This window comes from Chiloscyllium punctatum, chromosome 29 (genome assembly GCF_047496795.1).
Source record: "Chiloscyllium punctatum isolate Juve2018m chromosome 29, sChiPun1.3, whole genome shotgun sequence".
In the NCBI taxonomy this organism is placed as follows: domain Eukaryota; kingdom Metazoa; phylum Chordata; class Chondrichthyes; order Orectolobiformes; family Hemiscylliidae; genus Chiloscyllium; species Chiloscyllium punctatum.
The window spans coordinates 80,603,624-80,618,512 of NC_092767.1; the positions used below are offsets into that span (position 1 = coordinate 80,603,624).

At 41.8% G+C, this 14,889-nt stretch overlaps 1 protein-coding gene across 6 annotated transcripts in view; it reads left to right on the forward strand.

The window, feature by feature from the left end:
* The first annotated feature begins 3,753 nt into the window (after window positions 1–3,753).
* ercc2 (excision repair cross-complementation group 2) overlaps window positions 3,754–14,889 on the forward strand; it is a 46,997-nt gene continuing 35,861 nt past the window's right edge. Inside the window, exons 1-3 of one of the 6 annotated variants that reach the window (XM_072549575.1) lie at window positions 3,754–3,809; window positions 4,718–4,817; window positions 14,437–14,514. In XM_072549575.1, coding sequence (XP_072405676.1) covers window positions 3,805–3,809; window positions 4,718–4,817; window positions 14,437–14,514 — 183 coding nt within the window. In that variant the 5' untranslated portion in view covers window positions 3,754–3,804. The other 5 variants (XM_072549577.1, XM_072549578.1, XM_072549579.1 and 2 more) reach the window with 5 other exon arrangements.

A 14,889-nucleotide genomic window follows, 5' to 3' on the forward strand; every position in this document is an offset into this window, starting at 1 on the left:
ACACAGGTCAAAGTGTGTGGAGGGGGAGTAAGTTTAAAAGAGATGTGCAAGGCAGGTTTTTCACACAAAGGGTGGTGAATGTCTGGAAAGCGCTGCCAGAGCAGGTGGTGGAAGTAGACACAATAGCATCATTCAAGATGAATCTGGCCGAATACATGAATAGGAAGGGAATAGGGGCATACAGATCCTGTAAGTGCAGATAGTTTCAGTGTAAAGGGCAAAATATGTTGGTACAGGCTTGGAGGGCAGATAGGCCTGTTCCTATGCTGTAGTGTTCTTTGTTCTTTGTATAACCCTCCATCAAAGCTTCTTCGAAATAAATAAATCACTTAAATAATAAATAACCCCTAAAAATGCACCCTTATCATATCCTCTCCAAAATAAACCCTTAAGCTTCAAATTCAAAATAAACTTCTTAAATAATTCTCACATGAAATAACTGCACTCATAAAACCCAATTTAAATAGCACATCTAATTCATTCTTTGTTTCTCTTCATACGTTCTCTATTTTCTGTTCCTCTAGAATGTGATCTGCTTTCAGATATTTCTTCCAGTGTGATAAAAAAAAGTGAATTTTTACAGCATCTTTTACCATTTTCGAACCTATCATTTTACAGCCAGCGGATTACTTTTGAAATGCAAGCACTGTTATAGGAAATGCAATGGGCAATTTATGTGTAGCAAGGTCCCAAAAATAAAAATGTTATAAAGTATCAGATGATTTATGTGTTTGTTAAGGGATAAATATTTCCCACACATTTGCAAAACCTGATAGTACTCGTTTGAGTGTTGCTGTGGGATCAAGTGGGAACAGGGCTCTGTTTAATGCCTCATTCCAGGATCCACTCCTCTGAGAGAGCAATACTGTCTAAGTCCCAATCAAAGGAAAATACTGTGTATGCTGTAAATTTGAACTAAAATTTTACAATGAAAATACTGGAGAATCTCAGCAGGCTGGCTAAGTCTGTGGAGAGAAGTAAAGGTAAGTTTTCAATTCAATGTAACTTATTTTTAGAACCTAAAGGAGTTGGAATTTCTTTTGTGCTGCAGCAAGAGGGGGAGGAGGAGTGATTGGATCAAATGATGAGTGTGACCAGAACAAAATCTCAAGGCAGTGCTCATGGTGGGAAAGGAGTGATAGAGATTTAAAATCAGTGTAAATGAGAGGTGTGATAGGACAAGATGAGTCCATTCTGCTAAGAACAAAGCCAAAAAGACTCAAACAAACAAGACATGGGTGTGTGTGTGTGGATGAGAGTGGGGTGGGTGAATATAATAAAAATTGTGGACTGAGGTGGAATGATCTCATGGACTGAAATAAAAAAAATGCTAGAAATCACAGTGGGTCAGGCAGCATCCATGGAGAGAAAGAGAGAGAGCAAGATAACGTTTTAGTCTAGATTACTCTTCTTCACAGCTGTAGCGGTACATCCAGTGATGGTCTCATATTTTAGAATTCAACGTTGAGTCCTAGAGGCTGTAAAGTTCTGGATGTAGGTTTTGCTCGCTGAGCTGCAAGGTTCAGTTTTGGATATTTCATCATCAATGATCCTTTGGATGAAACACTGGTGATATGGTACCTAGTATGAAGATGTTACCTAGTATGGTGATGAAATGTCTGAAACCAAACCTTCAGCTCAGCAAGCAAACCTACATCCAGAACCTCAACCTGAGCTACAAATCTTCTCAAAACTCGCTAAGGCTATAAAGTTCCTAAATGGAAAGCAGACTGTTATTGGTTGATCTTGCATTGTGCTTCTTTGAAGCACTGCAGCAGTCCCAGGTTAGAAATGTTAGCATGAGCTCAAGCTGGTTTATTGAACTGGTAAGCAACTGGAAGGTTGGAGTTGGAGCCATTCTTACAAACAGAACAGAGGTGTTCTGCAAAAGTGGTCACCAGTCTACAATGTAGAGGAGACTGCACTGTGAGCAGCAAATACAGTGGATTAGATTGAATGAAGTATGTGTAAAATGCTGGGTCTAGATTAGAGTGGTGCTGGAAAAGCACAGCAGGTCAGGCAGCATCTGAGGAGCAGGAAAATCGACATTTCGGGCAAAAGCCCTTCATCAGGAATGAAGGCAAAGTGTCCACCTTCCTGATAAAGGGCTTTTGCCTGAAATGTTGATTTTCCTGCTCCTCGGATGCTGTCTGACCTGCTGTGCTTTTCCAGCACCACTCTAATCTAGAATCTGATTTCCAGCATCTGCAGTCCTCACTTCTGCCTACATGTAAAATGCAGTTTTGCCTGGTTAGTGTGTTTGGGCCCTTGGGGGGCATGAAGAGATGGAAAATAGGCAAGTGTTACACCTTCTGTGGCTGCATAGGAAAATGCCATGGAGGAGTGAGGAAGAGTTAGGTGTGATGGAGGAGTAGACCAGGGTGTTGTGGAGTTCCTGTGGAATTATGTCATGGAAGGTTAAAGGAAGATTTATTTGATGGTGACATCCCACAGAAATGGTTATAGAAATAGCAGAGGACAATCCTTTGAATGTGGAGTGGAAAGTGAGGAGAAGAGGGGGTCAACTTTTGTTCTGGGAGGGAGGGGAATGGGTAAGGGCAGAGGTGCTGGAGGTGGGTCAGACATGGTTGAATGATTGAGGGTTGTGTCAAACACAGTGATGGGGAGTATCCTTAGTTGAGGAAGGATGCCCAGTGCAAGGTGATAGCATCAGACCAGATGCAGCAGAGATTCCCTCAATACTGCCAACTGGTACTTCAGCTTCAATATTGTGTATGATATCAAAGATCCATTGAGGCAGAGTAATCATAAAATAAGATTCTTACATTAAGTTTGACAGATGCATACTTCAATCCAAGATAAGGATCTTGAAGTTAAATAAAACCAACTATGTAATATGTGAGGAGAGAATCATGAATCCCTTGAGTGTGGAAGCAGGCCATCTAGCCCATTGAGTCCACACTGACCCTCCAAAGTGTATACCACCCTCTATTGTTTCACTGTAATCCACCCAGCCTATGCATCCCTGGACACTATGGGCAACTTCCCATTACCAATCTATCTAATCTGCATATCTTTAACGTTTGGGAGGAAAGCAGACCACCTGGAGGAAACCCATGCAGACGTGGGGAGAATGTGCAAATTCCACACAGTCACCCAAGGGTGGGATTGAACCTGGGTCAATTGTGCAGTGAGGCAGCAGTGATAACTACAGTACTACCCAAGGTTGTTCAGGAGACGAGAATAAATGGTGTGGAGCTTGATAATATGTGACAGCAAGTGGAAGAAAGATTTTAAAATAACTAATGCAGAGATAAAATTCTGAAGGAAAAGTGACCATTGTGGCTGGCTAAAATTAAAGATAGTATCAGATTAAATTAGCAGGTGTGTAAGAATAGTGAAGCTTGGTGTATGGAGCACAGGAATAAGCCTTAATACAATTGGACAGGGAAAGCAGGGTTCCTGTTGTGTGAGTCTATGGTCTCCAAATGTTAATGGTGGGAGATTCAATGGACCGAAAGGCCTCCTCTATGCTGTATGACACCGAGATAGTTTGTTTGGAATGGAGACTTGGATGGAGAAACTGCCGAATTAAGGCAGACTGTGTTTGAAGGTGGTCATCTGGGTCAATGTTCTCTGCAGCTGGAAAGGGGGCGGAGCTAATCCATCCATGTCAATCGGCGCTCGACTCCTCTCCCTGGCTATCAGGGCGGCGTTCGATTGGTGAGGACTGGAGAGCGCGGATGGGCAGGCAGAGCCGCCAATAGGAAGCGGAAACTGGGAAAGGGGAAATGTGATTGGCGGACACCGGAGAGGGCGGGGCCTGGAGGTGAAGCGGCGAAAATGAGGTGAAAAAGAGAGAGAGAGAGTGGAAGTGGAGGGGGGATAGGAGGGGAAGTGGGGAGAGAGAGAGGGGGGAAAGAGAGAGTGGAAGTGGAGGGGAAGGGAGGATAAGAGAGAGGGGGGAAAGAGCGGACAGAGAGGAGCTGGGATAGAGGGGGCAGCGTGGGGGAGGGGGGAGAGACGAGTTGGGGGGGGCAGGGGATATGGGGGTTCTTGTGCATAAACTGCAAAGTGCTAATTTGCAAGTCAGTAGGTGAGGGTATTCCTGATGAAGGGCTCCTGCCCTCGGATGCTGCCTGACCTGCTGTGCTTCTCCAGCAACACTCTGATCCAGAACCTGGTTTCCAGCATCTGCAGTCCTTGTTTTTTTTTAACCTAGGGAAGGCAAATGGTTTGTTGGTCTTTATTTCAGAGGGCATGGAGTATGTCAATATGGAAGACTTGCTAAAACTGTACAAGGCCATAGCTGAAATATTGAAGTTTTTGTGCCTCTTTATCTGAGGAATGGTATCCTAGCACTGGAGGCAGTCCAGAGAAGGTTCACTAAGTTGATTCCAGGTGTGGAGGGACTTTCTTATGAGGAGGAGTTGTGTAGGTTTGACCTGTATTCATTGGCATTTAGAAGAATAAGAGGTGGCCTTATTGAATGATAGACAATTCTTCGGGCGCTCGACGGGATTGGTGCTCAGTGTGATTGCGGTTGTTAGACTGTATGTATTAGATTGGAACAGCACTAAGAGGAGATTGAAAAATGGGAACAATGAGCTTGACTTTAGTGAATTGGTGGATAGGAATCTCCAATTCAAAGGGCAAAATAAAATGTAACCATTCTAAAATAGTATTTATAAATTGAAATATACTGTAACCAGCATCTAACTCCCAGTGCTGGCAATGCGTTTCTCTCTTTCCTCAGATTGAATATTGATGGATTGTTGGTGTATTTCCCTTATGATTTCATCTATCCTGAGCAGTATTCCTACATGTTGGAGCTGAAAAGGATTCTTGATGCTAAGGTACCTTGTTACAAAATGGTCAGATCTTAATCCTCAGCTGTAATGAAATGACAGATTGGAGGCTGTGAGGACACAATGGAAAGGGGGACAAGATCAGAGATTGTCAAATAGAGCTAACGCACCCGACTATGTCCCTTGGGATCTCTAGATGTGCTCCATATAACTTTCTAATCAACCTATTGAGAGATGTTATTACACACTCTGGAGCAGATGGGACCTAAACCCAGGCCTCCTAGTTCAGAGGTAAGGACTGTACACCACAGCCCAGATACTCCAAATGTGCTTCATGACCTTATAACTAATTTAAACATAGCACAATCCGCTATTAATCAATTGTTACGACACAAGATAAATCCTCCCGCTAATTTAAACCTGTAACATAGAAATGATTTAACCTGTGCTGTAATCTGTTAAAATTCGAGAGGCTCAGAACTATCTGAAAAGTCACTACTTAAAGTACAAAAAGTTTAAGAACGTTATTTTTTAAGTCTAACATAGAATATTAATGAACTACTATTTACAACTCCTTTCTCTAACAAATCTTTTACTTTCCCTTCTACAATACTGGTCCGATAAAAGTCCCAATTAAGATTTACCAAAACATTCAAATCTGAAAACCTGCCAGCTGTCAAATCTTCTCTTTGTAACTTCCTCTGTCTTATTTTCTTCTTCTTAGAGATTTCTGTTTCACAGGTCATTAATAGATAAAGGTACCTTTAAGAGAGCTATTCTCCGGGCAATATGCATATGTTGGTGGCTTGGCAGTTCTCCCCCCATCTGTTCAGGTTTTCCTGGTCTTATACCCCAAAGCTTCAAATCGTTTCACTGGTGTTAATATTGTCAAAATATCAGACTCAAACCTGATTGGAGTTTAGTATCTTGGGACATAATTTAAACTGTTTGGCCAAATTTGAATTTGTTTTTGTCTCATAGCAACTCAAGTACTGTTAGCTGCTGGACCAAATGTTACATTGTACATTTTCCAGTACTCCATGTGCCTTTCTAAGTCCTTGCTAGCTTTCAACGCTCTTAAAGGTACAGTACCCCTTACATCTTCACAACACCTCCCCCTTAAAAAAAATTGTCACAATGAAAAGATGGCTTCGTTCCTTTTTTCTATTCTTTAAACACATTACCATAACATACAGATAACTTTAATCTGAGTTTACCCTAACATCTTCCCATCTGTATATATGACATTAGATAGATGCATCTTATCTGTACTTTCAGTTAAATTTGCAATAACGCATCTGCGATTACATTCTTACAACCCGCAACATGTATGATTTTTAAATTAAAAGTCTGTAACATAAGACTGCAATGAAATATTCTTGTCTTTAAAGCGTTCTTAGAACCCAAGAGGATTGTGATCTGTGTAAACATGTCCGACACATTGTTTGTGACATACACATTAAAATGTTGTAAGGTCAGTACCAAACTCAATAGTTCTTTTTTGATCGTGGAGTATTTCCTCTGGTGGATGTTGAGCTTCTTCAAAAAGTAACCAACTGGCAGTTCAATCCCATCCTCATCTTTCTGTAGCAGTACAGCTCCAACTCACTAACATCAATGGCGACTTTAAAAGGTTTTGAAAAGTTTGGTGTAGCTAAAACTGGTGAGGTGGTTAATATTGATTTAAAATGGTCAACTGCCTCCTGGCATTGTTCTGTCCACCAAAACTTTGTTCTTCAACAAATTAGTGAATGGTGCTACTTCACTACTGAAGTTTGGAACAAACTTTTGATAGAATCCACCAAGTCCTAGGAATTGAAGCACCTCTTTAATTGGGATTCGTTGTGGAAATTCATCGATGGCCTTCATCTTTGCGTTCCATGGGGGTCAATCTCCCATGACCAATGTTACGCCCCAAGAACGTCACCTCTGCTTTTGCAAATTCAGTCTTATTGAAGTTTATTGCCAGTTTTGCTTGTCATAGTCATTCAAAGAGCTTAGCCAACTATACCACGTGATCTTTCCAGGACTTACTAAAGATCATTACATTGTCCAAATAGACTACACAATTTTATGAACCCAGCTTCAACTTTGTTCATGAGTCTTTGGAATGTGGTGGCTGTGTTCTAAATTGATATAGCCTATTTGGGGTTACAAATGCAGAAATTTCTTTCGCTCTCTCTGATAAAGTTACCTGCCATAACCATGCAGTAAGTCCAACTTGGTGATGTAACTGGCTTGTCCGACTTTCTTGATACAGTCCCCCAATCTAGGAATTGGATGTGAGTCTGATTCTGTAATGGTGTTGAAGAAGGGCTTATGCCCAAAACATCGATTCTCCTGCTCCTTTGATGCTGCCTGACCTGCTGCGCTTTTCCAGCAACACATTTTTCAGCTCATCAATGATATCCTCGTCAAGCATGGCCTCCACTTCCATCTGGACCTGTCTGACTTTGAAAGGATTAAGCCAATAGGGGTGTTGTTTTATCGGAGCAGAAACATCTGATAATATTGATTTTCCTGCTCCTCAAATGCTGCCTGACCTGCTCTGCCTTTCAAGTGCCACACTTTCTACTCATTCTATACTGTGCCCTCTTTCGGTGCTGTTTAGCTAACTCACTTACCTGATTTACTCTCCCTCACCTCCAATACATAATCCAAGTGTGAAACCTCCAAATTTGGTCTTATCAATTTCTCTTTAATTAATTTCAAAAGGCCTCTCACTTCATGTCCAAATATTAACTCAGAGAGTAAACTGAGTAGATTTGTTTGGGGCATCTCTAATGACACACAATACAAATAGGATACCTTTATCCCAAGTATTCTGGTAATCCTAGGAGAAAGTGAGGACTGCAGATGCTGGAGTATCAGAGCTTAAAAATGTGTTGCTGGAAAAGTGCAGCAGGCCAGGCAGCATCAAAGGAACAGGAGAATCGACGTTTCGGGCATAAGCCCTTCAGGAAAGAAGGGCGGCACGGTGGCACAGTGGTTAGCACTGCTGACTCAGCGCCAGAGACCCGGGTTCAATTCCCGCCTCAGGCGACTCTCTGTGTGGAGTTTGCACATTCTCCCCGTGTCTGCGTGGGTTTCCTCCGGGTGCTCCGGTTTCCTCCCACAGTCCAAAGATGTGCAGGTCAGGTGAATTGGCCATGCTGAATTGCCTGTAGTGTTAGGTAAGGGGTAGATGTAGATGTAGATGTAGGGGTATGGGTGGGTTGCGCTTCAGCGGGGCGGTGTGGACTTGTTGGGCTGAAGGGCCTGTTTCCACACTGTAAGTAATCTAATCTAATCTAACACTCTGGAATAGAATTGCCTCCAGAAATCTGGGAAACACATCCATTATGGTGAACAAGTACTGGTTCCCACTTTTAGTTCTCGGGAGGGGACCTACACAATCAATCATAACCTGCATGAAAGGTTCTTCAAATGTGGGAATTGGAAACAAAGGTGCTGGTTTTATTACTGCCTATGGCTTATCTGCTATTTGGCATGTATGACACATACGGCAAAAGTTAACCACATCCTTGTGTATTCCAGGCCAATAAAAATGTTTTTGTACCTTAGCCTGAGTCTTTCGTACCCCTAGGTGACCTCCTGCAGGTGGTTCATGTGCTACTGTAACACTTCCTGTCTGTATGCTATAGGCAACACAACCTGGTGCATTTTGGCCCATTTCTCCTCTGCACTAATCTGCCATGGTTTCCATTTCAGTCTTAGGATTTTATCTATCAGATAATAACCCTCTGGAATATTCTCTGCCTGATTTTCGGAGTACACATCCACATAGACATCTTTTATCATCTTGTCTTGCGTTGCAAGTCCCTTCACCTTTCAGTACTAAATACTTCTGTCTGACCTGCTACGTGTTCAGGTTTTTCCGAACACCGTTACATCAAACAGGGTGTCCGCTAACTGCACCTCAACTACTTCATCTTTCTCTTTACTTTTTGTTTCGTGCTGTGACCTAAGATAGTGGGATCTGGTTACTACACAGTCTGGGAAAATACCAGGATATTTCTGTTTTAACTCCTCACCTTCTTGGTCTTCCTTGAGCATCTCCACAACAAGGTGGGGGTGGGTGTCACTCCCACCATGGATCCTGCCAAATCATTCCCAAGAACAAACTTATTTCCTGGAACTGACACTCTATCAATCACTACCACTTCCCAGACTTGAGTTGGCACTCCAACCTGATCTTACGTAGGGGAATGCTAAATTTCGGTCTGTCTATTCCACAAATTACCACACTCTCGGGTAATAGATCAGAAAGAGTGCATATTCATTCATCTCTTACTATCAGCGACTGGTTAGATCCTGTATCTCTCAAAAGTATAATGTCTTGTCCTTCTCACCCTGTTCTTTCTGAGTAAACTTGACCCACAGAGACGAATGCTTTGTCGAGATCAGGCACTAACTCCATACCCAGCCCTTGCCACTCTTCAACTTTTCTTGGGGTCTCCTTGGCTTCTTTCACTAATGCCACTGGCTTAGCTTCTTTTCCCACAGTGCCTTTCTTTAACGATCAGCACTGTAACTTTGTGTCCCACCTTATAGCAGTGAAAGCACCTTTTCCCAGTGCCCTTCTGAAACCACCAGCAGTGTAATTTTCTGTGACCCACTCCATTACACTGAAAATACTTAAGGCCTTTCATCTCCTTTTCACTCTCTTGGGCTTCTTTAACATATGGTAAATTCTTACCAGTGTTCTCTACTCATTCTTTCATAGAGTAGGATCTCTCTTTCTCCCAACTTCTCTCCCTCACATGATGAAATTCTGGCCGGAAGCTTGTCTTATGCACCAACATGTATCATCTGCTAATTCTGCTGCTCTTCTCACTTTCTGTTCCTCCATGTGAATTCTTACCATCTCTGGAAGTGAGTTTTTAAAATTCCTCCAGCAGAACAATCTCTCGTACAGCCTCAAAGGCCTTATCTATTTTTAAAGCATGCACCCACCTATCAAAATGACTGGATGTAGGTTTGCTAGCTAAGCTTGAAGGTTTGTTTGCGGATGTTTCGTCACCATACTCTGTAACATCATCAGTGAGCCTCCATATGAAGAACTGGTGGTATGGCCGGCTTTTTATTTATGTGTTTAGTTTTCCTTGGGTCGGTGATGTCAGTTCCTGTGGTGATGCCATTTCCTGTTCTTTCTCTCAGGTGGTGGTAGATGGGATCCAAGTCAATGTATTTGTTGATATCAAACCTACATCAAGGACCTCAACCTGAGCTACAAATCTTCTCAAAAGTCGCAAAAATGACTGTTTAATTCTTCGAACTCAACATAAGTCTGCCTTGGTTCTTTCTTTATACTTCTGAACTGTTGTCTATATACTTCTGGTACCGATCCATAAGCACTTAAAACAGCCTGTTTAACCTCTCCATAATCTTTTGACCCCTCATAGACAGCGCGGCAAATACCTCACTAGCTCTGCCTACCAGTTTAGTCTCAGCTAGCATCACCCATAAATCCTCAGCCAATTTTTCAAATGAAATAAAGAAGGCTTCAACATCTTTCTCATCACAAGGTGACAGAGTTTTGTCATATTTGTATATATCGCTACCTTCTCTTTTAAACTCCATCCTGTTAACTTGACTTTGCTAACTAAGTCGCAACTTCTGTCTCATTTTGCTCAGCTAAGAACATTTCTCTCACTTTCTTTCTCTCCCCCCCCCCCCCCCCTTCTCTCTCCCTTTCATCTCTCTCTTTGCTCAGCTAAGAACCTTCTCTCAATTTCTTTTCCCCCCTCTCTTTTTATCTCCCTTTCATTTCTCTCTTTGCTCAGCTAAGAACCTTCTCTGTTCTTTTTCCCCTCTCTCTTCACTTCCTCTTTGTTTATCTTCTAACTATATTCCTTAATTGTAATTTAAGTTTTTTCTATCTCTACTGCACTTTTCTATTTCTCTGAAACACCTAAGTGTTTGAGTACTCTCTTACAATTGCAGCTTTACTTTTGTCCTCGGTTAAACCCAAATCTAACTTCTTTGCTAATTCTAAAAGAATGGCCTTTTTCTTTCCTTCTAAACTTCCTTGGCAAATTTGAGAATCATCTTCAAATCCCAGAACCTCTTTAGCAATTTTAAGAACCATTTCTTTCATATTTAATTTAATCAACCACAAGTTACCGAAATTAAACAAATTGCCTTACTTACATTTTATTTCAAAATCTAGGACACTTAGCGAGTTTTGAGAAGATTTGTAGCTCAGGTTGAGGTTTTGGATGTAGGTTTGCTTGCTGAGCTGGAAGGTTCATTTCAAGACATTTTGTTACCCTACTAGGACATGGACTAAACCATTCTTCCCCCCACCCCGCTAATGTAAACCTGCATGAAGTGACTTAATCTGTTAAAATTTGAGAGGCCAAGAACTATCCCAAAAGTCATTATTTAAAGCAGAAAAACTTTATGAATGTTATTCTTGAAGTCTAACAGTCAATAATTAATTTACAACTCCTTTTTGTAACTTGCCTTTTACTTTCTCTTTTATAAAACTGGTCCGATAAACACCCCCCCCCCCCGCCCCCCGATTAAGATTTACCAAAAATTTCAAATTTTAAAACCAGCCAGTTGTTGAATCTTCTCTTTGTATCTTCCTCTGTCTTATTTTCTTCTTCTTGGGGATATCTGTTTCACGGATCATTGATAGGTAAAGGTACCTTTTAAGAGAGCTATTCTCTGGGCAGTCTGCAGATGTTGGTGGCTTGGCAATTCTTCTCCAACTATTCAATTTGTTTAATATTTATAAGCCAAATTATTAGATTGTTTCATTGGTGTTAATATTGTCAAAAAACTACATTCAAACTTGATTGGAGTTTAGTATCTTGGGGCATAATTTAAACTGATTGGCCTAATTTGAATTTGTTTTTGTCTCAGCAAACCAAGTACTGCTAGTTGCTGGACCAAATGTTACGTTGTAAATTTTCCAGTACTCTGTATGCCTCTGTAAGTCCTTGCTATCTTTCAACTCTCTTAAAGGTACAGTACTCCTTATACCTTCATAACACAGTCGCTATTGTTTTGGCAAAAATAGTTGAGGGAAAATATTAGCTGGCTGGATCAATGCTCTTATCATTTTGAACCTGCTATAGGTCATTTTGGGACCTATAACAATTGGGAAGCCACTTACTATCTGATCAAAAGATTTTACCATTCATTTGAATCATGCTTCTTCTGTACCTTTACTCTATCAACCAGGCTATTTTTTTTCTTTTGATACCCATCCTTAACTATCAATCTCAACTCTCAACATATTATTTGATCATTATCAGCTTTTGTGGGAGAGGCTGCCAAATATCCAGCAGTCTTTGTGTGAAGGTTGCTGCCTCCTATTTCCAACTAACCTGCAGAATCCTCTAATCACTTTTAAAGCCACAATCAGACAACTCCTCAACCTGCTAAACCCAAGAGAATTCAAGTAAGGTCTGACCTCATAATTCAACCCTCTAAACTCAGCAACACTCACTGGAATATTATCCTTAGACTGGACATGAACTGCATACCTTTCGTAAAACTAAAAGCAGAATGTAGAAATATAGAAAATAGGAGCACGAGTATGCTGTTTGGCCATTAACACCATGCCATTCAGTAATCTTGATTATGTGTCATCTATCTTGAAGGTAATAATCCCCATATCCCTTGTCACCTCTAACTTCCTCAAATCTATTTCTTTGTTTCTGAAAGTATTCAATGGCCTAGCCTCCATAAGCTTTGGTGGTAGAAAATCTCCCAGGTTCACTATTATTTGAGTGGAGACCGTCACTTCTTGTACTCCTTTCAAAGCAGCCTACCTTGTATTCTGAGACCGTGAGTCCTTGTTCTGGAACCCCACCCCTCTAGCCAGTGAAAAACATCATCCCTGTGCCCTGTCTGTCCAGCCCTCTCAGAATTTGGTACAATTCAATGAAACCCCCTTTCATTGTCCTCAGCCCAAGTGAATACAGGCCCAGTCGACCCAACTTCTCCTTGTATGCAAAACTAACCATCCTCAAGGAATCAGTCTGGTGAGCGTTCATTGCTCTCCTGTGGCAGTTATATATTTTGTTAAGTAACGAGACCAGAACTGCACACACTTCCCCAGGTATGGTCTCACCAAGGCCTTGTACATCTGCAGTCAGATTTCTCTGCTCCTGTCATCAAAGTATTGTGGAGTAACCGCCAGCATACTGCCTGCCTTCCTAAATTCCTGCAACAGCTGCATGCCAGCTTTCAATGACCAGTTTACAAGAATACTGGATTAGTGGTGCTGGAAGAGCACAGCAGTTCAGGCAGCATCCAACGAGCAGCTGAACTGCTGTGCTCTTCCAGCACCACTAATCCAGTATTTGGTTTTCAGCATCTGCAGTCATTGTTTTTACCCAGTTTACAAGAATACCCAGGTCCTTTTGAACATCAGTCTTTCCCAGCCTATTCCATTTAAATAATACTCTGCCATTCTGTTTTTCCTCAATGAGCATCATCACATTTAATCACATGATTAGATTCCCTACAGTGTGGAAACAGGCCCTTCAGTCCAACAAGTCCAACCTACCCTCTGAAGAGTAACCCACCCAGACCTATTTCCCTCTGACTAATGCACATAACACTATGGGCAATTTCCCAGGGCCAATTCACCTGACCTGCACATCTTTGCACTGTGGAAGGAAACCGGCGCATCTGGAGAAAACCCACACAGACACGGGGAGAATGTGCAGACTCCACACAGACAGTTGCCCAATGTTGGAATCGAACCTGAGGCTGGAATCGAACCCGAGTCCCTGGTGCTGTGAGGCAGCAGTACTAACCACTGAGCCACCGTGCCGCCCCATCTGCCATTCACACTTTTATCAATTGTCTTAAAGCCTCTTTGCATGCTCCTCACCACTCTCAGTCTCACCTAGTTTGATGATGTCGGCAAACTGTGAAATATTACATTTGATTTCTGTATCCAGATAGATATTGGGAATAACGAGCCAGAGCATTGATCCCTGCGGTACCCCACTAGTCGCTGTCTTATTCCTACTCTCTGTGAACCAAATTCAATCCACGCCCAGATAATTATCACCAATCCCACGTGCCTTAATTTTGATTTAATTATTAATGTCCTATGTAACAAGATACGGTGAAAAGTGTTGTCCTGTGTGCTTTACAGCCACATTGCATTATACAAGTACATCAGGGTAACAGAACAAGATCCAGGACACCATGTTGCACGTGGCAAAAAGGCAGCGAGAGAAATTAACATTAAAGGGGTCCGTTCAAAACTCCGATAACAGTGGGGAAGAACCTGTTTGTGAATCTGTTTGTTTTTATTGTTTATGCAATAACCTGTTATGTTGAACTTTATTAAAAGCTTTCTGGAAATCAGTATACCATATCTAATGGTTCTCCCTCATCTATTCTAGTAGTAACCTCTTAAATAAGTCCAGTAGGTTTGTCAAATTCGACTTTCCCTCCATAGATATAATATGCTGTGGTGTGGGGGGATTGTTAACACATTCTTTACTAAAAAGGCATTTCCTATGGTATGTTCAAAAGCACAAGGCTGTACAGAATGATGGAAGGAATTGAACACAAGGATGAATCTTTTAGAGTCGGGATTTGTTTTTTATGTTTGAAAGCCTGTTTGGCTGCTTATATTTGCTGATCATGTCTTGTTGTTTCAAACTTGGTGTCACTTCCTGTATCTTAGGGACATGGGGTTTTGGAAATGCCATCAGGCACAGGGAAGACTGTGTCACTGCTTTCACTGCTTGTGGCCTATCAGATGGTGAGAATGATGCTTACTTCTCCGGGGTGCGTTGGGTTAGGGTTGGAAAGGGGTGGGGGATGAGTCAGGGAGGGGAAAGGTTAAGCTTCATTTCAACATGTATTTCTACTAAATTCATGTAAAGCTGGAATGAATGAGTCACAGAGATGTACAAAATAGAAACAGATCCAACCTGACTGCACCGACCAGAATATCTTAAATTAATCTGGTCCCATTTGCCAGCATTTGGTCTATATCCCTTTATATCCTTCCTATTCATGTCCCCATCCAGATGCCTTTTAAATTTGTAATTGTACCAGCCTCCACCATCACCTCTGGCAGCTCGTTCCATATAACAGCACCCTCTGCAGGTTGCCCATCAGGTCTCTTTTACAC